General features: G+C 38.7%; 1 protein-coding gene and 1 pseudogene across 1 annotated transcript; both read left to right on the top strand.

Moving 5' to 3' along the window:
• Window positions 1-1,640: 1,640 nt before the first annotated feature.
• LOC133015214 (alcohol dehydrogenase 1-like) lies at window positions 1,641-7,960 on the top strand. The gene is made up of 9 exons (XM_061082359.1): window positions 1,641-1,729; window positions 2,732-2,833; window positions 3,017-3,158; window positions 4,022-4,109; window positions 4,890-5,109; window positions 6,367-6,627; window positions 6,830-6,962; window positions 7,559-7,697; window positions 7,779-7,960. The coding sequence occupies exons 1-9, from the start codon at window positions 1,712-1,714 to the stop codon at window positions 7,807-7,809; spliced, it is 1,134 nt and encodes a 377-aa protein (XP_060938342.1). The 5' UTR covers window positions 1,641-1,711; the 3' UTR covers window positions 7,810-7,960.
• Window positions 7,961-10,146: 2,186 nt separating this feature from the next.
• Window positions 10,147-19,557, top strand: LOC133015184 (zinc finger protein 70-like; annotated as a pseudogene).
• Window positions 19,558-22,001: the final 2,444 nt, after the last annotated feature.

The following is a 22,001-nucleotide window of genomic DNA, read 5'->3' as shown; positions in this document are numbered from 1 at the left end:
TGCTGTAATTTGTTTAAATGTTAGTATGTCTATCCCCTTTGTGTGTTTAGTGGCCTGATCAGTCACTATATGTTTCCCAGGTGTGTCAGTTTGTGCTGTTGACTTGTTACCTGAGTTTGGTTTTGCCTTTATGTCAATGAAAACAAAAACATTTTTCAAAAAACCTACCTGGGCCTCTCTGGTCTCCCTGACACCCAGGTAAGTTCGACATGAGTTTTATCTTCTGCTCAATGGAAGAGAGTGTAACTGATTTCCATCGTCTCACAGTAATGAATGAATGTAGCCTGTCGGTTGTCAGACATGATACCAAACAGGGACACAAGAAACAACTCATTGATAAAAGACTTCCTTCCCTTTTTACACCTTTAACCCTTTTCACAGTCTTATAGTACAGTTCCCCTTTTAACTTCTTTATCACATTTGAGTTCAAGCCTGTAGCTTCAACTATGGACTTTCTTCTCAAGCAGAGGAGTGACAACTGTTTTATCGAAAAAAGTCAAATTAACTTGAAAAATGATGGGGTATCCTAACAAGTCTGTTAATGGTTCATTTTTGTAGAATGAGTATTTAAAGTAGAGAACGAGAGTGGGCGGCTCTATTAAGGAGTGTTTTCTTTTATGTAAGACTTGAGCGTGGGTGCGACGCCTGCACTGTGATAATCTTTAACACTTAATTGTCTTTCGTTTAGACTTTTACACCCAGGAAACGACAGGTGTAGTAGGTCACAGAACACCTGGGCTGTGGCTTAACACTTTCATATTCAAAATTAACCATCAGCGCGACAACATGTTTTAATCCACTTGTGGTCAGTTCCAGTCTCCACCAGAAAATGAAGAAGGTCTGGTTATGGAGAAGCTCAGATTATTTACTAAAATCATGACAGAATATCTAAAAAATCTCCAGGTTTCTGTTTTCGACTGTTCGACTAAGCCACACCATAAAATCACAACCAGAGCACCTTCATCCCCACACGCCACTTCCGATGAAACAAATAACAAGCAGTCATCATTAAACAGCAGTCATTTCTTTGGTACGGAGCCGCTAAAGTCCTGACAGGTGATTTCTATATATTTTTGTGTGGTTTTTGTGCCCACAAGATAACTTGTATAGATAAATATCTTGGTGCCGAGGTATCTTGCCCAAGGACACTCGGCATGCAGATGGGGAGACCTAAGGATCAAACTGCCGACCTTCTTATTACAAAGTCAAAGGTTGGGATCTTCTGATGACATGAAAACAACAATGCCTAGTTAAAGCAATCAGGCCAAAATTCATTCAGTTGTACAGGATACAGCATGATCAAGGTTACATTTTATGAGATTCAATCATGATCAATCAAAGGGGAAATAAACATGATCATATTGTGGTCACATGTGACATTTCCCTTACAAGGTCTAATAAGTTTAAAAAGTGTGTTTATGTAAATTAAAGGTCACTAGCTTTTCCCTAACCATACGAGCATATGAGGGAATCTACCGTACAGCTGAAGTCTGAAATCATGAACCTTTTCGAAACAATATGTCCTTAATTTCAGAATAACATATAGAACCAATAGAATCAACTACATTCTAAGTCCCAGCCCACCTGAATGATTACATAACTGCTTCTCTTTGCAGCCTTATAAAGCTCACTCCATTACAGTGTGTCTCTCTTGCTGGGCTGCAGTTGTTTTAACTCTTCACCAACTTCTCTCTCACTCTTTGCTGCAGAAATGGCAACAGCTGGCAAGGTAGGTGCATTATGCAATATGGAACTATCATGTACAAGTCTGTTGTTTGAATGAATTCTTCACAGTGTGGTAAAGTCAATTAGGTAAGATCACAAACATTAGAAAATAATGCAGCAGAACTCACATAAATATATTTTACTTTAATATACTGTGATTCTTCAGGGATCATTTAACATCATTAAGATAAATGTCTGTTGTGTGGATGGGTGTAAACAGTTGCAATGCTTTCGTGTGCAGAGTTTTAACGTGATTCTCTTTGACGACATATGAATTATCAGCTTAGAATGATTATTTTTACTGCTATTATTCATTTATGATAGTCTTAGTAAAAATTTAGATAAAAATTAGAATTAGTTCTTTCTCTCCCCTTTGCGTCAGTGAAATATCTCATTTGGATTTAACTTGGCACACAGTCAGAAACTTTCCAGACAGTTTTACACAACTGTGGATATTGGCACGTCTGAGCGGGGGTGTAGGCTGACAAGGGTTCTAGGAATCATTGCTCCTGCTTTGAAGCAGAAAAAACTTGTTTACTCTGCAATACTAAATGAAAGGAGCCTACATTTATTTGATTATAACATTATGAAAAATTGTCTATTAGGCATTATTATTATTATTATTATCAATGATACACATAAATCTAGTATTCAAATAAAATCGATGTAACTATAACTCTACAACAGCTGCTGTGACACCACCATTGACACCAGTCAACTCTACTGTGATAATCTGATCCAAAAAAAAAATCACAGTGATATAAAACAGTGACACCTTCAGGTTCATCATACAGAATAACATTGTATCCACCGTTCAACTCTACATTGACAGAATAAAATGCAAAAATGACTTGAAAATGATCAAATTCTGGGTTCTTGAGGTTTTTTTTGGAAATTGCCCTTTGGCACTTTACCAGGAACCTGTACAAGTGAAGTTCACCTGGGACAGCAAGCAGGAGTGTGACATTTCATGCCAGGTATTTCATGTGGGGTCACTGTCCTCTAGGTCATCAAATGCAAGGCAGCAGTGGCCTGGGAGCCCAACAAGCCTATGGTGATAGAGGTGATAGAGGTAGCCCCGCCCGAGGCAGGCGAGGTCCGCATCAAGGTGAGAAACGTTCTTAGTTCAAATAATGTACAAATATATGCTCCTTGACCCTAAACACAGAGTGGAATCCATTCCTTTGTATTTGTGTTCTTTAAGAGACACCACCTTCAAAATTCCTTAATGTTCAGAATATCTGTTTCATTATATTGCAGTTGCATTTTGTGAATCTTTTCTTTTGTGCAGATTTTGGCAACCGGGGTTTGCCACACGGACCTTTACCACTTGTTTGAGGGCATGAATAAAGATGGCTTCCCAATCGTCCTTGGACATGAGGGAGCAGGTACTGTTGAGAGCGTGGGGCTTGGAGTGACTGAATTCCAGCCAGGTGAGTTGAAGCAATGCGTAATCAAGTTTCTTTCCCTGACTTATTGGTAGCAAGAATTAAATCAAAGCATGTAGATTTCTAGAGCAATGAGTTATAAACCCCTGAAATAAGTTGCATTTAAAGCCGTTTTCAAACATGAACTCCAGCCAGACCAGATTTTCTGGACATTTTGCCTTTAACATATGAAGAACGCAGCAGGAGATTGTCCCCAGCATTCAGGTGAGGAGTGGCAGCTATGAAGAGCATGCAGGAGGCGAAAGATGTCGTATAAATACCATCGTGGTAATTACATGTTTTTGCAACAGGCGTCTCCCCTAAACAAGAGTTCTTTAATCTCATTTTCTTTCCAAGTTGACATTTTCTTAATATGTATGGCCTCCTTTTCAACCTGACATATTTGTAGTGTTCAATTATTTTCAGTTTTGCTTCCATTTCATTTTAGAAACGTCATAAAACATGTTCGCTGGCAGTGAGTTTTTCAGACATTTTCCTGCTGGGGGGGCTTGACCGAAAAGAAAAATGTTTCAGTCTCGCAGTCTGGAAAACTTAAGGAAAATGTCCATTCAGTGCATGTCTGAAACCAGCTTTAGACTAAAAAAGTGTTTCCAGGCTTTTGCAGAGGACAGGCATCAAATCCCATATTGGACTGTTAGTGGTGATGCCGAAGTCATGTGACAGTGGTGTATTTAGTTTATAGCATCACATTATCTTGTTACCACTGGCTGTTACATATAAGATTAAATTGCTGATCAAAACTTGAGTTCTGTTTGTTACAGATTTCTGCTTTAATCCAAAAGTCAACAGTTAACTCAAAAAAGCCATTGGGAACCAATTCACAAATACATTTGTTTTGTGATTTTCAGGAGACAAGGTGATTCCTCTATTCATATCCCAGTGTAGAGAATGTCGCTTTTGTAAGAGTCCCAAGACCAACCAGTGTGAAAGCGGATGGTGAGCTTATCCTTTTCTCCTCATGTTTTATTTATCCGGTTTATATCAAGGTACAGACCCGTGTCATACTCCTCAATATTATAAGTGTTGTAGGTGAGAGAGAATAAAGAAATCTGTCAACATATTCTGGATTTTCCTCGAAACTTAAAGGTTCAGTGTGTAGAATTTAGTGACATCTAGTGGTGAAGTTGCATTTTGCAACTGAATACCTCTCACCTCACCCTCCCCTTCCAAACATGAAATAGAACCTGTGGTAGCCTTCAGTTCTCATTTAAAGGTGTTTAATTTGTCCAGTCTGGGCCACTGTAAAAAACATGGCGGCCTCCGTAGAGAGGAACTACTCCCAATGTAAATATAATGTATTAAAATATAAAGGCCCCATTCTTGGGTAAAGAAAACAACAATTTGTTTAATTTAGATGAAACACACTCTCGAAAACGTCACTAGGATTATTTTATGTCCAATTTTTGTCAATAGATTCCTTTCACCTTAATCTTACACACTGAGCCTTTAAATAAACACAGATCAAGTCATTCATTTATTCCTCATAAACTCTCTGCTCCGCCTGCTCACTCCCCTTTTTAACTGCCATGAGCTGCCTGAGCAATGCCCCCTTGCTCAGCTGATACAAAAATATAAGTTACAGGTTATTGTTAAATGACAGAAATGAAATATACACTAATGATACAAAACATTTAATTTGTTTGCATTTAGCTTGTTTTACAGATATTTGTGCAAATCTGGTGATTGTATTTACATCTTAACAATTTCTTTGTTCAGGTCCAATGGTCGTCATGACGTGATGGCAGCTCTAGACTCCAGGTTTACCTGTAAGGGGAAGAAGATTCTGCAGTTTATGGGAACCAGCACCTTCTCAGAGTACACTGTGGTGAACCAGGTGTCTGTGGCTAAGATCGACCCTGCTGCCCCTGTGGACAAAGTCTGTCTCCTTGGGTGTGGAGTCTGCACAGGATTCGGAGCAGCAGTTAATACTGCTAAGGTGTGTGTATAGCTACTTTCAGACATGCATTGAACTCCGCAGATCCTGCATGTGTGAATGTGAATGTCTGATTCAGAGGCTATACGTCACTTCCTGCCTCTGCTTCACCTGGCTGCTCCCCCTCTCGCCTGAATAATGCAGAAGATTTGATGCTGTTGTGAACACGTCTGTGCAGAAAACCTCCTCCTGCGTTGTGCATAGGGTTGCAAAGGGGCGGAAACTTTCCGGTAAATTTCCGGAAACTTTCCATGGGAAGTTTAGCTCGGGAATTTTGAAAAAAATAAAAAAATACGCAAATTAAACGCTGAGCAATAAAAACATCATTCAATACTCTATTTTAAAGATGTATGGAATGCAGCACACGCTGCACGTTGAATTTCAACCCTCCACTGTGCATTCTTCCATCACATGCACAGATCATTCCCAGCATCCTGCACACTACAGCACTATTGAGGCCTACTGTAGTGTGCAGGACTAGTCAGGTTAGATATTACTGGTGAAAATATATAAGCATGCTGATTGAGGATTGTTCATCTGTTCATCTAGCCTATTTCCATTTATTTATCCATCAATTGTAAAATATGTTTACAGATGATTCCAATTGTTTGGCTAACTATTTATATATCTGGCATTGCATTAGTGTTTTTTTACACTCTTTTTTGTCATCTTATTCTACAGAACAATGCCACGTGCACTATCTCATGTGTGGAGGCATTTCACCCCATCCAATGTAGAAGGAAAGGCTGTGTACATTTGCAAATACTGTGCAAAGACCTATGTTAAGAATGACACAACGAAGCAGAAGCATATAGTCAAGTGCCCAAAGTTTCCTCAGGGCTCAAATCAGCCTATTACAAAACAAAATGTTTATATTTATGTCTGTATATGACAAGGTAAATACAGTTAGTATAAATTACCCACAACATTTCCAGTTTATTCCCGTATATTCCCGTTTATTCCCGTTAATTCCCGTTAATTCCCATGGCAAGTTTACAACTTTGAATATTCCCGGAATTTTGCAACCCTAGTTGTGCATGTGTCAAAGGCAAAAACTCTGTAGCTAATTCTGCGTACTTTACCCACAGGTCATGTCTGAAAACAGCTTGTATTTAGTCCACAATGCACATTAAATCCTCAAGACATACAAAATGAAATGTAGTTCCACTGAATTGAGTGCTAACTGGTGTTAGTTATTATATGTAATATCAAGAAGTGCTGTTTAAAGTACCATGTTTACCAGAGTTTTTGTCACTTTAGGTTGAACCAGGCTCCACGTGTGCTGTGTTTGGCCTGGGAGCTGTGGGGTTGGCTGCAGTCATGGGCTGCAAAGCAGCTGGAGCCAAGAGGATTTTTGCTGTTGACATCAATCCAGAGAAGTTCGAGAAGGCCAAAGTGTTTGGAGCGACTGACTGCGTGAACCCCAACGATCAAGATAAGCCTATCAGCCAAGTTCTCGCTGGGATGACCAATGGAGGAGTGGACTTCTCTCTGGAATGTGTTGGGAATGTGGCAGTCATGGTGAGGCAGAGAGATACAGATGTGATATTAACTGGCTCAGGAAGGATCATTATATTCAAGAGTATTTCTTTAGAACTTTAACTCAAGCATTACAAAGTTTAAGGTTTTATGAAAGCCCATATTTTGTCAGCATTTCTACTCGGGGGGGATTTCAACCCACATGGATACTTTCCCTCTGACTTTGTTCTATTTTTCCATCTAGCGAAGTGCTTTGGAGTCTACTGTGAAAGGCTGGGGTGTCAGTGTGCTGGTTGGCTGGACAGACTTGTATGACGTTGCTGTCAAACCCATTCAGCTTATCGCTGGACGCACTTGGAAGGGTTCTCTGTTTGGAGGTGAGTCACATCTCAGTCAGACATGACCATCCACACTCATTCAAACACGACCTTCACTGTCATTTTGGACAAGTAGTCTGTCTCAAGAAGGTGTTCCTTATCTTACATGAGGAGCAAGTACATGAACCCACATATATAGATATATAGAGTACAGCATGGATTAAAAAACACTGGTCTGCCCTGAGCACAAACACTTTTGTCTTAATTAAAAGATATTTATTAGAAACAAACAGTTGTTTCGTAATGTGGTTGTTGTTGCTAGCGGCCAGTTGTGAGATATTGCAGATTGTCATCATTTTGCTTCCTATGGTCGCCCTCAGTAGCGTAAAAACCCTCCCTACAGCATTTGGCTAGCATGAGCTACTGTGCAGCACTGCGGAAATAGGACCCACTTCTAATATAGGTATAATAATGTCATCCTAAAGGGACAAAAATTGTAAGATTCTTAGTTCCAGGTGATTTTAGACTTATGGAAGCATTTATTGACATTATTTTCAGGTCCTACCGATAGATTCTCCTACATTCTACACACTGGACTTTTAACTTATGACTCCATTGGTTCTTAATGCATTAATTGTGTGTTCTCTGTGGCTCAGGATTTAAGAGTAAGGATGGTGTGCCTGAGATGGTTAAAGCCTACATGGACAAGAAGGTGAAGCTGGATGAGTTTATCACTCACAAGATGACCTTGGAGCAGATCAATGACGCCATTGAACTGATGAAGCATGGCAAATGGTATGTTTATACTTTCCTCTATATTCTCTTAGTCACCGAAATAAGAATTTAACAAGTGTTTGTTTTGATTTTACTCCACAGCATCCGGACAGTTTTGAGATTTTCTCCTTAATGAGACCACCATGTTTCTGGGGAACCAAAATAATTCACGTTCCGGTATTCCATGGATTTGTCTTTTACTTGTTTCTCATCATCAAAACTTCTTATTTTCCATTTTTCTTTGCTTTTATTTTGAATAAAAATAAATTGAGTAATTAAAATGACCCATGTGTATGGCTTTTTTACTGTTATGTTTGCTGTAAGGACCAGACAACTATTCATCAGCTACACATTTGCATTTACACACCTGATGCATGTAAGGATTATTACCTACAAGAAAAGTAATAACTCTACACATTTAAACATTGGTTGAGGTTACCTTGGTGAGAAAGAGCAGTATGTCTGTGTGATAGATAGTTAAAATTAATGATTTCTATTTCGATTAGTTAATTTGAACTCCATTAGTATAGCCTGGTCGAAAGATCTGCTGATTGATTAGTAATACCTGCAGAGGCCGGATTAGGGGAGCTCTGGGCACGGTATCATTCTTGATGAAGCTGATGTAGCAGAAGCACCTTGTCTGAGTCACTTTATTCACTTCTCCCCTTTTCAGGTAGGAAATTAATGTTTATGTTCTGTGAATATGTTATTGACTTGTTTTGCTACAAGATTATAATGTTTTGATTATTGAATTTATGATTGTGTGCTGTTTTTGCAGCTAGTTCACACTTTTATGTAGCTCTGCTCTTCCAGTGGTAGGCAGGGAGCACCACGAGGTTAACATGAGTGCACCAGATGACGTGTTCATTGGTACCTTGTTTAATTTAGCAAGACACCTAACAGAAAGTATGATGTTGCTGATGTGTATGTGTGTGGTTAATGTTCAGTATGTGTATGCGTGTAAATAATAAGGGATAAGATATTTTTTGTATTACCAATAATTTAAGTTAAAAGATTAATAGGCCATTTCTATATATTGCTACCTGTTCATTTGTTGTAAGGTTGTAAATTGATTCTGTCCATTATAAATCATTCTTGATGAAGCTGATGAAGAAGAAGCACCGTGTCTGAGTCACTATATTCACATTTCCCCTTTTCAGGGCACAACAGCTGAACTTCATTTTAGATTTCCACCCCTCCACAAAAGTTTGAGTTCATTTAAGAGTTTCTGTGCAATTGTGTGTGAAAACCGACAAATACATAACCTTCTTGGTGTTGGAAAAATGTACGTATAATATATGATATATTAATATGCATTTTTGAAAATGATTTATGTTCCATCTGCTTTCTTTATTTGGAGTGTTAGCCTGGCAAAAGCATCCATGTTTGTGTTGTACACAATACATTACACATGTTTCTATTCAATTTTTATGTAAAACCCATATTTGTCAGGAAGTGTTGAACAGGTGAACCCAAAGCCTGTTCAACACTTCCCCCCCCACAACCCTAGCCCTAACCCAAAAACAGAATTTATTGAAAATAAAATAAACAAGGGGCAGGCACAGAAGGCAATTAAGCAGAATCAGGGAAAAAAGTAGGCAGTGACAAAGACAACGCAGAAGACTCAGTAGCAGCAGGTGAACAAGGCCGTACACGGCGGCTGAAACACTTCCTGGTCATTTCACTAAGGAAGGTTCCTGAGTACTTTCCCAAAGCAGCCCCAATCTCAGACAACACTGGCTGTGGTTGCTGGAGAGAAACTTCTCCAAATCCAATGAATAACAATACAGAACTGCTAATGTTATGCTACACTCAGAATTGGACTGGTATGGTGAATGTGTTAGATATTAACAGACGGCTCTTTAAAAACATAACCTGAAGCCCCAATACTCTAGTTGGTCGATAGAATAATAAGCAGGAGGAAAGGGTCAGGCTCCTCGGCCTTAGAAGTAATGCAACATTACTACTGTGTATTACACAAACATACTCCTCAGTACTCAAATGTGATTTGGTAGATAAACTGTTTAACATATTTGTGTCGTTTCTTTTTGATTGAGGCAAACCAAATAAAAATATATGCGTATTTTTGCATGAACTGTTTCAAAGGGAAATGTTTTGGTTTGCAGTATTCTTATAAAACATTTTAGTATAAATTCTCATTCATCAGCCTATTTCACTTTATTTACAACTAAGAGTTAAACTCTCTCCACAATGATTGTTTCATATTTAGCTAAGCTGATTATGATGTATTATATATATATATATATAGTTTGTATCTAATGAATAAGAAACCTGTCTTTATTGTCCTCACCTCTTCACATGTGGTGTCCAGTTTTTGGTGTAAGGAACTGTTATTATGCTGGTTCTTATTTGTTTTGATGGTTATTGACGTTGAATGATGTAGAATCAGCAACATTCAAAGTCCAAGCTAACAAATACAAGAGCATGTTACAACACAGTGTGTCTCTCTGGCTGGGCTGCAGTTGTCTCTACTCTTCACCAATTCTCTCTCACTCTTTGCAGAAATGGACACAGCTGGCAAGGTAGGTGCATCATTCTATACGGGACTTTGAGGTTCAACTGTGATGTTTTCATGAATTTTTCACAGTATTGTCAAGTCAGGCAAGAAAACAAACATAGGAAAACAATGCAACAAACCTTACATTCATACATTTATGGAACATTGTGTCGTGCCTTTTATCTCTGTGTATGTGATAAGTCAGAAGCTGTTAATTGGATGGGTGTAAACTGTAGTGCTCTCATGTGCAGTGTTTTAATTTGTTCTCTTTGCTAATTCATGAATTATTTAATGTAAATCAACTTAGAATTATTACTTTCACTGGTATAGAAAGGTAAAATGTACTGGTGGTGTATAAATAATATTATACTAAATACAATTCTCATGATATGATATATTTATATATAGACAGGCTAAGACAGACTGTGCATATTTGCTGGGTAGTTAATGCGGGGGGTCACTGTCCTCTAGGTCATCAAATGCAAGGCAGCAGTGGCCTGGGAGCACAACAAGCCTTTGGAGATTGAGGAGATAGAGGTAGCCCCCCCCCCCAGGCCGACGAGGTCCGCATCAAGGTGAGAAACATCCAGTATTAAGACACACGTACAGATAAATAGTCATTGGCGTGCCTTACACTTGATGTGCTTTTGGAGAGACTGAGACCAGACTGTATAAACTGTAGACCTACTATCAGATGACAAGTGTACAGCTCTAAGCTTGTCTGCTAACGCTACTTTGTATATCCTGAACGTGTCTGAACCTGTCACCACAAACATCTATATGAATGTGAAATACATTCCTTTCCAACTATTAATCGTTAAGGGGGGGTAAACAGTTACTGTGTGAACTGACTTGATCATGTCTCATTCTATTCCCTCTGATAACCGACAGCAGTGAGTGAGTTTGAAGTACCCCATCAGGTATAACATCATTCAAATATAATCATTCAAAATTCATATATTTAAACCACACACATGAACAGTTATAAAGAAATTTGAGATACATTTGTTGAAAAACATATTCATTGCAGATGAACATGGTAGGATTGACACAAAGTTTTCTAACTTCATTCTTCATCAGACACTGATAAAAAGCTCTGCACATAATGTCCATGACCCAAACAATAAAAAAGTGACAGTACATGTAGGTCTATTAGAGGAGGACTCACAAATAACAGGGAATAATTCTGAACTTGCTGCGGAGCACTAATACAGACCAAGAGGTCTATCCATTCCAAACAGGAATGTTTAGAAGATGAACTAGTGCAAATAAACACAAACGTAATTTCTGTTCAAGAAGATCAAACAGTTTTTTAGCCATTCACACTAAACAGATTGGTCCATTGTTTGCTTGTGTGTGTAACAACTGAGGATGGCAGCTGAGCAGGTGGTTCTGAATTGCCCTCTCTGTATTCAGCGCAGCAGTTATGTTACTTTACATTTCATTTAGCTGACGCTTTTATCCAAAGCGACACACAAACCCAGAACAACAAGAGTCAAGAAAGTACAATTTTCTTAAAGAACGGCAAACTACAAAGTGCTAAATGTAAGTGCCATATAAGTGCGTCTAAAGTGCCCTCTACATATTGGTATATATATCTATACATATATATATATATATGTATATATATATATATAAATATCTGTATATATATATATATCCACTTAGGGCTGGGGTTTAAGGTTTGACCATTTCCTGGATGTAGACTGGACCCTATCCGTTCGCAGCACTCTAGGAAAGTACTATACGGTTAGAACTTAGTCCTTGACAGAATTGTAATAAAAGTGAAGCACTTTAACTCTAACTTGTTCTCTTTAACTCAAACTCTTGAGTGAAACAAAATGCTAGCTCATACAATTCAACGTAAGACAAAACAGTACAAACTAGCAATCTAGTTAACCTAAGACAGCCTATACACTAGTATTCTAGCAGAGAGGCTTATATATATATATACTTAGCCTAAATCCAGGTAGTCCAGTTGTATGAAACCCAAGAAGTCCAATGCACACTTATGAGAACATGATTACTATGGCATCTATAAAGAACAAACATTACCTTTCTGGTCAAATCAAAGAAGCTTGTTTACTTTTTTGTATATTCTCTTTTGTGCAGATTGTGACAACTGGGGTTTGCCATTCAGACCTTTACCACCTGTTTGAGGGAAAGCATAACGACGGCTTCCCAGTCATCCTTGGACATGAGGTAGCTGGCATTGTTGAGAGCGTTGGGCCTGGAGGGACTGAATTCCAGACAGGTCAGTTGAAGCATGCATTCTCAATTTTCATTTGTCCAATAACTAGGGCTGCAACTAACGACTAATCTGATAGTCAATTAGTCACCCATTATTGAAACGATTAATCGACTAATCGGATTATAAATGACACAAATTCTCAATTGCTCTTATTTAGCAAACAGCTTTTAAATTTAGCTTGAGGTTGTTCGAGGCATGTGATGACTGAAAATAAAGACAATAAAGATCGATACTTCATTCAAAAAATTGTCTTTTAATAAACTTTGCTGCATATGGGTACTGTTGACACAAAGGCAAAGAAAAATCAAGTCTTTGTCCATTTAAAACCAAGAACAGGCCAAGTGCTGATACAAAAAATAAATTAAAAATCAAGTATCCATTTTTCCTGTTAACAAAAAGGACAGGGAAAGTATCAGCAATAAAAACATCAGAGAAAAAGGAACTTCAGTCTTCTTTGGACTGCATAACTCTGATTAAAAAAGACGTTTGTCAGGCAATAGGATAACATTACGCTTTTAAACTCGTTAAAAAAAAGTTTGAACCATATTTTTGTAATGGATTCTAGAATCCTGCGCACAGGTATATACGTTTATATAGCAAGCTAGGTAACAGGCTATCTTACTGAGGTGAGTCCGCATCGTTTACGTTACGATGTCAAACCTCCTCCTCAAATGCACGTGTCCTGCTTCCATGGAGAGCAGGTCCGCCATACAGATATTGCACGTAGTTTTTTTCGGGCTATGTTGAGGGTGAAGTTCTCCCCGCGATGCTGTTGCAGCGGACGCCACCATTGGTCCATGTTTTGTTGCTATTGCACATGTGCGACTTTCAAAGATAGGAAGGAAGCGAGATGGCTCACTCCACAGCTACTTCCAACTATTATTTCAGCTGCACGGCACGACACATGCTATGACGTAATCAACGACTCGTCGACGAGTAAATTCGTCGGTGACTATTTTTGTCATCGATTTTTGTCGACGACCTCAACTAATCGTTGCACCCCTAGCACTAACTCAGGTTTGGTTACCTGCTAGACTTAGTAGTAGCAATACTTCGATCAAAGCATTAAGTGTGCTACAAACGATGAATCATAAACCCAATAAATAAGATGGATTTTTTGCTCTTTGGTTGTCACAAACGCAGCGTGACGAAATCAAATATTGGTCACACATGTGACATAGTGTGTTTCATTTTTTTGCTTCATATAAGCCTTTTTTCTATTTGATAAAAACACTATTAGATTTTCAAAAGTCCGTAAGGTGAATTTATGTCCATTATTAGGATACAAACATTTTAACATCTTGTATGTTTTGTGTGCTGACCTAGAATATATTTGACATGACAAATTTGTTTCTGATTTCAGGAGACAAAGTGATTCCTTTGTCCATATCCCAGTGTAGAGAATGTGGCTTCTGTAAGAGTCCCACGACCAACCAGTGTGTTAAAGGAGGGTGAGCATAACTTTGCAAACAGAATAATAGAAACCAAAAATATTATAACCGTTTGTTTACGCAGTAACACAAATCTGTATTTAATAAAGTTGAGTCCAATAATCGGATGAAGCGAGTATCCAGTATGAATAATGTACTTTTACAGAGCACGAGTACCAGCTGAGTAAAATGTGTTGAACAAAGCCCGGCGCTCCTCTCTCTCTCTCACACACACACGCATTTTAAAATACTGTATGTGTTGTGTTTATTCACTGAAGTTTATAAAAAACTTGTTCTGAATAATTCTCTTACTCTTGTGACCCAAAACTTGACCTGAAGCCCAATTCCAAGGCTCTTCTGTAAATAGTTTTCTAAGAAAGAATAAATATAGCAACTTCTGATCAACCCATATCCATATCAGGCTTAAGATACTAACTTCCGGTTTACACCGACCACTTCCGGTATACGTCAGAGTACGGATACGGATAATTTCGTTGGTTGAACTGATACAGATAATGATGTACTCGCTCATCACTAACAATCATGTTAACACATTTTCGCCTTATTGCTCATTTAGTCATTACTTCTTGGTCCCAGAAGCACGGTACAAATTCAATATCAGAATTTCTCTATTCAGTGCTGCTGATCGTCATGACGTGATGGCAGCTCTAGACTCCAGGTTTACCTGTCAGGGGAAGAAGATTCTGCAGTTTATGGGAACCAGCACCTTCTCAGAGTACACTGTGGAGAACCAGGTGTCTGTGGCTAAGATCGACCCTGCTGCCCCTGTGGACAAAGTCTGGCTCCTTGGATGTGGAGTCTGCACAGGATTTGGAGCAGCAGTTAATACTGCTAAGGTGTGTGTATGTTTTACAGGCCAACACGGACATGAAATCCCTCCAAACTATTACAAATGACAGTGGAAATGGAATTAGTAAAATGTTGCTCCACTGTATTCAGGGATACCATGTTTACCAGAGTTTTTGTCACTTTAGGTGGAACCAGGCTCCACGTGTGCTGTGTTTGGCCTGGGAGCTGTGGGGTTGGCTGCAGTCATGGGCTGCAAAGCTGCTGGAGCCAAGAGGATTTTTGCTGTTGACAACAATCCAGAGAAGTTTGAGAAGGCCAAAGTGTTTGGAGCGACTGACTGCGTGAACCCCAAAGATTACGATAAACCTATCAGCCAAGTTCTCGCTGAGATGACCGATGGAGGAGTGGACTTCTCTCTGGAATGTGTTGGGAATGTGGCAGTCATGGTGAGGCAGAGAGATACAGATGTGATATTAACTGGCTCAGGAAGGATCATTATATTCAGGAGTATTTCTTTAGAACTTTAACTCAAGCATTACAAAGTTTAAGGTTTTATGAAAGCCCATATTTTGTCAGCATTTCTACTCGGGGGGGATTTCAACCCACATGGATACTTTCTCTCTGACTTTGTTCTAATTTTCCATCCAGCGAAGTGCTTTGGAATCTACTTTGAAAGGCGGGGGTGTCAGCGTGCTGGTTGGCTGGACAGACTTGTATGACGTTGCTGTCAAACCCATTCAGCTTATCGCTGGACGCACTTGGAAGGGTTCTCTGTTTGGAGGTGAGACACATCTCAGTCAGACATGACCATCCACACTCATTCAAACACGACCGTCACTGTCCTTTTGGACAAGTAGTCTGTCTCAAGAAGGTGTTCCTTATCTTACATGAGGAGCGAGCACATGAAAGGAGATATAGAAAATAAGAAAATGAGAAAAAGTTTGCTTATACTAATCTGCTGCCAACGCTAAAGGGAATAAAGTCACAACAAAAAGGTAGTTATTCAGGTTTCGGTTGAGGCCAGCGTTCTTTTCTTGACAACTGGCAACAAAAGGCATTTCTCATATATATCAATAGAAGCTTTGTGTCGGAGCTCCTTATTCACTTAAAACCATGTTCCTTCACGGCTGTTTGCTGTCCTGGCTCCTGAATGGTGGAATGAGCTCCCCAATGACATCAGAACAGCAGAAAGTTTATACATCTTCCGCCCGAACTTAATACACATCTCTTCCGACTAAACCTTGAATAAACGTTTGAACTAACAATTTAGTATCACTTAAATGGGACATACTTATGGCACTTTGTAGTTTGGCTTTTTTTAAGAAAATTGTACTTTCTTGATTATGGTTGTTCTGGGGCTGTAACCTTATGGCTGAATGTACTTAATGTAAGTCACTTTGGATAAAAGCTTTAGCTAAATATGATTTAATGTAGAAAATACCCTGAAATATCATCAGAGCCTCATTTGTTAAAGAATTAGCCTGAAGGACGATAGATTTTAGTTTTTTGGGTTAATACATAATTGCAAACAAGAAAACACTCAACAGATGAACAAAAATGTATTGAGCATGAAATAATGAACATGACACTGTAATTCTGTCATTTCCAACCCAGGATTAACCTGCACACAACTGTAGCCTCACAAATTAGATATCATACTATCAAACTACAGAAGTCCGGTGCCACTGGCTCAGATACAGCCACTCCCTCTTATTGGAAAAGTATCAATAAAGTATCGGTATCGACACATTGTTTTGTATTGGGACACTATTTGAGACCAAAAAAACCCATACCTCTCTACTGTCCATGCAGACTTCCTGCAACTGGTGGTGAGTAAAGAAGAGGTTCCCCCTGAGCAGCAGCAGTCGAGCCCTCTTGCGGACCAGAATGACCCAGAGCCCCCCCACATTAAAGAGGAACAGGATCAACCTTTGACCAATACGGAGGGAGAGCAGTTTCAACAACTGGAGGAGGCTGATATCAAGTTCACATTGTCTCCTTTTGCTCTGAAGAGTGAAGAAGACGAAGAGAAACCTCAGTCGTCACAGCTTCATCAGAGTCAGAATGAGGAGAACAGAGCGGACGGTGGAAGACCAGAACCAGCCAGGAACTCAGGTCCTGATGAATATTTACAACCAGGTTCTGAGGACAACACTGAAGACTCTTCTGAGACTGAAGACAGTGAGGATGATTGGATGGAGACCAGGGAGTCTCAGTCTGGTTTGAATATAAGAAACAACAAACAGCCTTTAAGGCATATGAGATGTGAAACTGATAAGAGACCATTTAGTTGCTCTGAGTGTGGTACAAGATTTAGCCAAAAGTCTGTTTTAACAAGACATATGATGATTCATACAGGAGAGAAACCATTTAGTTGCTCTGAGTGTGGTAAAAGATTTAGAGAAAAGAACCATATGGATATACATATGATGACTCACATAGGAGAGAAACCATTTAGTTGCTCTGAGTGTGGTAAAAGATTTAAAAAAAAGAACCATATGGATGTACATATGATGACTCATACAGGAGAGAAACCATTTAGTTGCTCTGAGTGTATTAAAAGGTTTAGCCAAAAGGCTGCTTTAACGAAACATATGATGACTCATACAGGAGATAAACCATTTTGTTGCTCTGAGTGTGGTAAAAGATTTAGAGAAAAGAACCATATGGATGTACATATGATGACTCATACAGGAGAGAAACCATTTTTTTGCTCTGAGTGTGGTACAAGATTTAGCCAAAAGTCTGCCTTAACGAAGCATATGAGGATTCATACAGGAGAGAAACCATTTTGTTGCTCTGAGTGTATTAAAAGATTTAGCGAAAAGGCTGATTTAACAAGACATATGATGACTCATACAGGTGAGAAACCATTTTGTTGCTCTGAGTGTATTAAAAGATTTAGCGAAAAGGGTTCTTTAACGAGACATATGATGACTCATACAGGAGAGAAACCATTTTGTTGCTCTAAGTGTGGTAAAAGATTTAGAGGAAAGAACCATATGACCGTACATATGTTGATTCATACAGGAGAAAAACCATTTAGTTGCTCAGAGTGTGGTAAAAGATTTCGCCACAAGTCTGCTTTAACGATTCATATGAGGATTCATAGTGGAGAGCAGTGATTCAATAGCATTGTTTGCGACAAAAGATTTACTAGAATTGATCAGCAGCTATTCATATTACACATGTTCATAGTTCACTGTTGTAAATAGAGAATTAAGAGTCACTCCTTCACCCGTTTTAATCAGTTTTACAGTTTTTTGAACGCAGCATTGCACACGCACACAGGCCCCGCCCCCACTCAATCACACAGACAAATGAGAGAGGTGAACTCGTTGACGTGACCGAGGCGCTGAATGTCAACTGGAAGCAACAGAGGTGTAAATACAAGGTTTCGGACTGATGATAAATTATTAGCGCTGCTGTTTCAGGATCAGAACAGAAGCAGCGGTTGGTTTGTATCGTGTCAGAGTCTGAGTGTCGTCCTCCACACTCACTGACCTGAGCTCACGTTTTCATTATCAACACTAACACTCATCAAAAGTTATTAGAACCTGAACAGAACTGAACTTTACTTTGTGTTTGTTGGATTCACTTCAGAGTTTAACAGACACACATGACGGTGTAGTTTGTTTCAGATCAAGGCTGAGAGATAAACTGACACGGAAGAGATTTGTTCTGGACTGTTCTGACAGGCAGAGAATTTAAAAACTGATGTAATCTTTTATTTAGCTGGAAAATGGTTTTAAACTGTGCTTTCTGATTTTAAATGGATTTATTTTCATCTAGTCTCTGTGTTGTTTAAAATGTCCCTGTACAGCACACTGTATTTACCTCTGTGTATGAAATGTGCTGTATAACTAGAAAGAGAGAGAAGAAGAATGAAATCATATATATACAATAACATCAGTTATCAATTCAAAATCGAGGAAATAAGCACTGATAATATTTTCAGTGTTTTTAAATTCCCCTGTACTGATAGAAAAAAAAGAGATAATTTGGATTTTTCTCTTTCAATCTTAACCTCACACATTTGAGAAGGAAACATCTTCAACAAAGTTGACACACAATGAATCAAAAACAGACGTGTAGGAAGAGAACTAGACCATCTCTCCTCTCAGGTTTGTTGTATCCAACCTTTTAGATACATAGAAGATGTGTGTGGTCATATTTATGAAAAGTAAATGTGATGGAAATTTGACCTGGTGAGATTTCTGATATAAAGAAACTTATAGTCTTTTAGGTATACTTTATTCCTTTCAAGGAAGGTGAGACAATTACACTCGTGTCCTGTCTGTGGACTCTGTCGACCCCACCCCTCAGCTTCCCGCTGATAGTGCCTTCCACATGAAGTGGGTCAACGTTTTGGATTAGGTGACCTCTGACCTCCTGAGTCACCTGGGAGACTGCTTCCTGTTCATTCAGGAGGCTGTGGTTGGAGGTGGGACTGTCATTATTCACCGGTAAGGGCCAGAGGTTAATGGTTAAACCTAAAGTTTGGCTCAGTTAGTTTTTCTTCCACCATGTCTTTTTTATTCCTGAATCCATTTCTAGCCAGGGTTTTATTGGGATGATGTATGTCACCAAATATCAATAAAATATGTCCACATCGCAAAAGTTTTCTTTAACAGCGCCTGGACATATGTGAACATTTCTCCACAGTAAGACCACTGTGTTCTTTTCAGTGAAACCCAACTAATGTAACCCTTTTGATGCACAACACGTTCTAAAAGTGAAACAACTGGTTTTTTGTTTGGGATAAATTTTGTGATTCAGAATTCTGTGTATTCACTTATCATAACCAATTCTTATTAAACTTTTTCTTTTTTGTCATAAAAAAAAATAATGGAATAAAAAGCCATATTAATTTCCTGTTGTATGTTATTGATTAATATTCCAGGTTTATATTTAAATACCCACAAATCATTATTTATTAAAAAAAATTCTGCACAAAAATAGGGTTTGTATTTGAACGTCCAAATTACTGCCATGGATTGAAATTACCTATATGTATTTACTTTGTTATATTTGTAAATATTTGCTGTAATGGCCTTACAATATCCTGATATTGAAAATATTCATAATTTTAGATAGTGTACCATAATTTGTCAATCGATCCAGCTCTCCTTAAGTTTTTTCCATTTCCATTTCAACTATCTATTTTCCCACTCCAACAAAGTAAGTATGAATTCTCTGATTTTATAAAACTTCTCTCTTATTACTTCAGAGAAACGCAGAGGCACATCACACAAACGGCTCATTATGGCTTTCACAGAGACTGTACATGAAGATGGACAACCTCAGCTGGACTGTTTGTCTAGTTCCTTTTGTTTATTTGTATATCCTGAAACCGCTCGCCAGATGCCTGAGGAGTTTCGGTTACTCACCAGGATATTCAGTTGTCGATATTTCACAGGTTCTTACAGTTCTGTAGCAGCAACAAGGCTCCTTCACAAATTCTCCCTCTGAGGTTTCAACACCTGTTTTGGGCGGGAATGACTCTTGGCTCAGTCCTCTATGGGTTGTTTTTTCTTTACAGCAAAAACTGGCCTCAGTGGGTTGAGGAAAGTATAATCTGCTTGAGTGTTTGCAATACATCTGCATATTGCAGACATGTTTAATACACATGTGAATTACATATATACTCAAAAACCCATGTAACTATAGACGTATGGCTGCCTTCATTGCAGCATTTTAATTGGTCAATATCAATTTACAGATATGAACGTACATTTTTTTCTAACCTTTAGTGCAATAACATATGTTACTGTGATGTTATAACTCAGCTTGAGGATAGCTTACTCTCTATTTCTCTTTTCCCAGCTTCCTCAGAGAAATGTCTCTGTTCTATATAACACAGAATATACAATACAATTCTACTGGTTTCCTGGTTTGATAATGGTTTAGTAGGCCGCTTTAGTGTCTACCTAATAACTTAGAAATGTCTGTCTGTATGTATGTGAAACATATATCTTGCGAACCATTTATCTAATCAACTCCACACTTGACATGTATATGGTTTGTGCCCGAGGAAGAGCAGTGCTGAGTTTGGTGTGAATTGGAGATGAAATAGCTGGAATATTAACCGTTTTATTAAGTAATTAATTAAAATTAAATTAGTTTACATCTAACACACAGGTGACCGGTGCTCTGTATCAGTCAGAGGTGCCGGGGCATTCTGCCTGTTGTCAGTCTCCGGACCAAGTTGTCTTCTTCTACGTCCTTGGATGATCTACAGCATAGGTTGGCCTGCGGTCGTTAATATCAATCCCACCAGATCATTTAAAACATTTGATTATTTTGATTTCAGGGGCTGACACAGACATTCATGGGTGTCACTGGTGCTGATCTCCGTTATGGCAGCAACATTCACAGAATCACGAAGTTGTCATAAAAGTAACAGCCCAACGGTCACTTTGTTGCTGGAATGCTTTATACTGAGCTGAAAAAATTGTGAACTAAGTTCTGAATATTGTGTCAGCTGCTTAACAGGCCTCTGATAGTTGACATACAACCTGTGAATAAAGAAAAGCAGTTAAGTAAATCCTTCAGAAACAAGGATTTAAGCAAATTCTGTTTCATTTTATGAAAAACACTGACCATAAAATATTTGCAGATAAACCGGGTAGGATGAACACATAGTTTTCTAACCTCACTCTGCTCCATAGACTTTTATTTAGAGTTCATAAAAAGATCTGCACACAAACAATAAAAAGTGACAGCATATTGTCGCATTGTTCAAGGGGCACTCACTAATGAGTAATTCTGAAGTAAATGGTAAATGGATTTGTATTTATATAGCGCTTTTCTAGTCTGATGAAGACCACTCAAAGCGCTTTCACATTCACCCATTCACACACACAATCATACAGTGCATCTACTTGCAGCACTTTGTTATTCTATGGGGGGCTTTTTGAGGGTTCAGCATCTTGCCCAAGGACACTTCGGCATGCAGATGGTTCAGACTGGGGATCGAACCGCCGACCTTCAGGTTGGAGGACGACCACTCTACCCCTCAGCCACAGCCGCCCGTCGAAGTCACTTGAAGCACTAACACAGGTCAAGCAAACAGCCCATTCCAAACAGGAAAGTTTAGAATATATGCAATATAGGGGAAATATGCAATATAAATCATTTGTTTCCTTTATAAAATAATTCAATTTGACACAGAGGTTGTGATGAACGTTGCACAAAAAATGTAACATTATATCCTGGTTCTTGCTAATGTAGCTTATTGCCTTTTACGGTGTATGTGAAAAAGATGTATATGTTTTAAGAAGCTGTAATATTTTTCATACTTGGTCCCTTTATGC

Source organism: Limanda limanda, chromosome 12 (genome assembly GCF_963576545.1).
Source record: "Limanda limanda chromosome 12, fLimLim1.1, whole genome shotgun sequence".
Classification (NCBI taxonomy): domain Eukaryota; kingdom Metazoa; phylum Chordata; class Actinopteri; order Pleuronectiformes; family Pleuronectidae; genus Limanda; species Limanda limanda.
This window is presented reverse-complemented; position numbering and strand designations above follow the sequence as displayed.

Coding starts and splice junctions, on each gene's coding strand:
- LOC133015214 (XM_061082359.1), top strand. Junction 3,159..4,021: donor AGTGACTGAATTCCAGCCAG/GTGAGTTGAAGC, acceptor TGTGATTTTCAG/GAGACAAGGTGATTCCTCTA. Junction 6,963..7,558: donor GAAGGGTTCTCTGTTTGGAG/GTGAGTCACATC, acceptor TCTGTGGCTCAG/GATTTAAGAGTAAGGATGGT.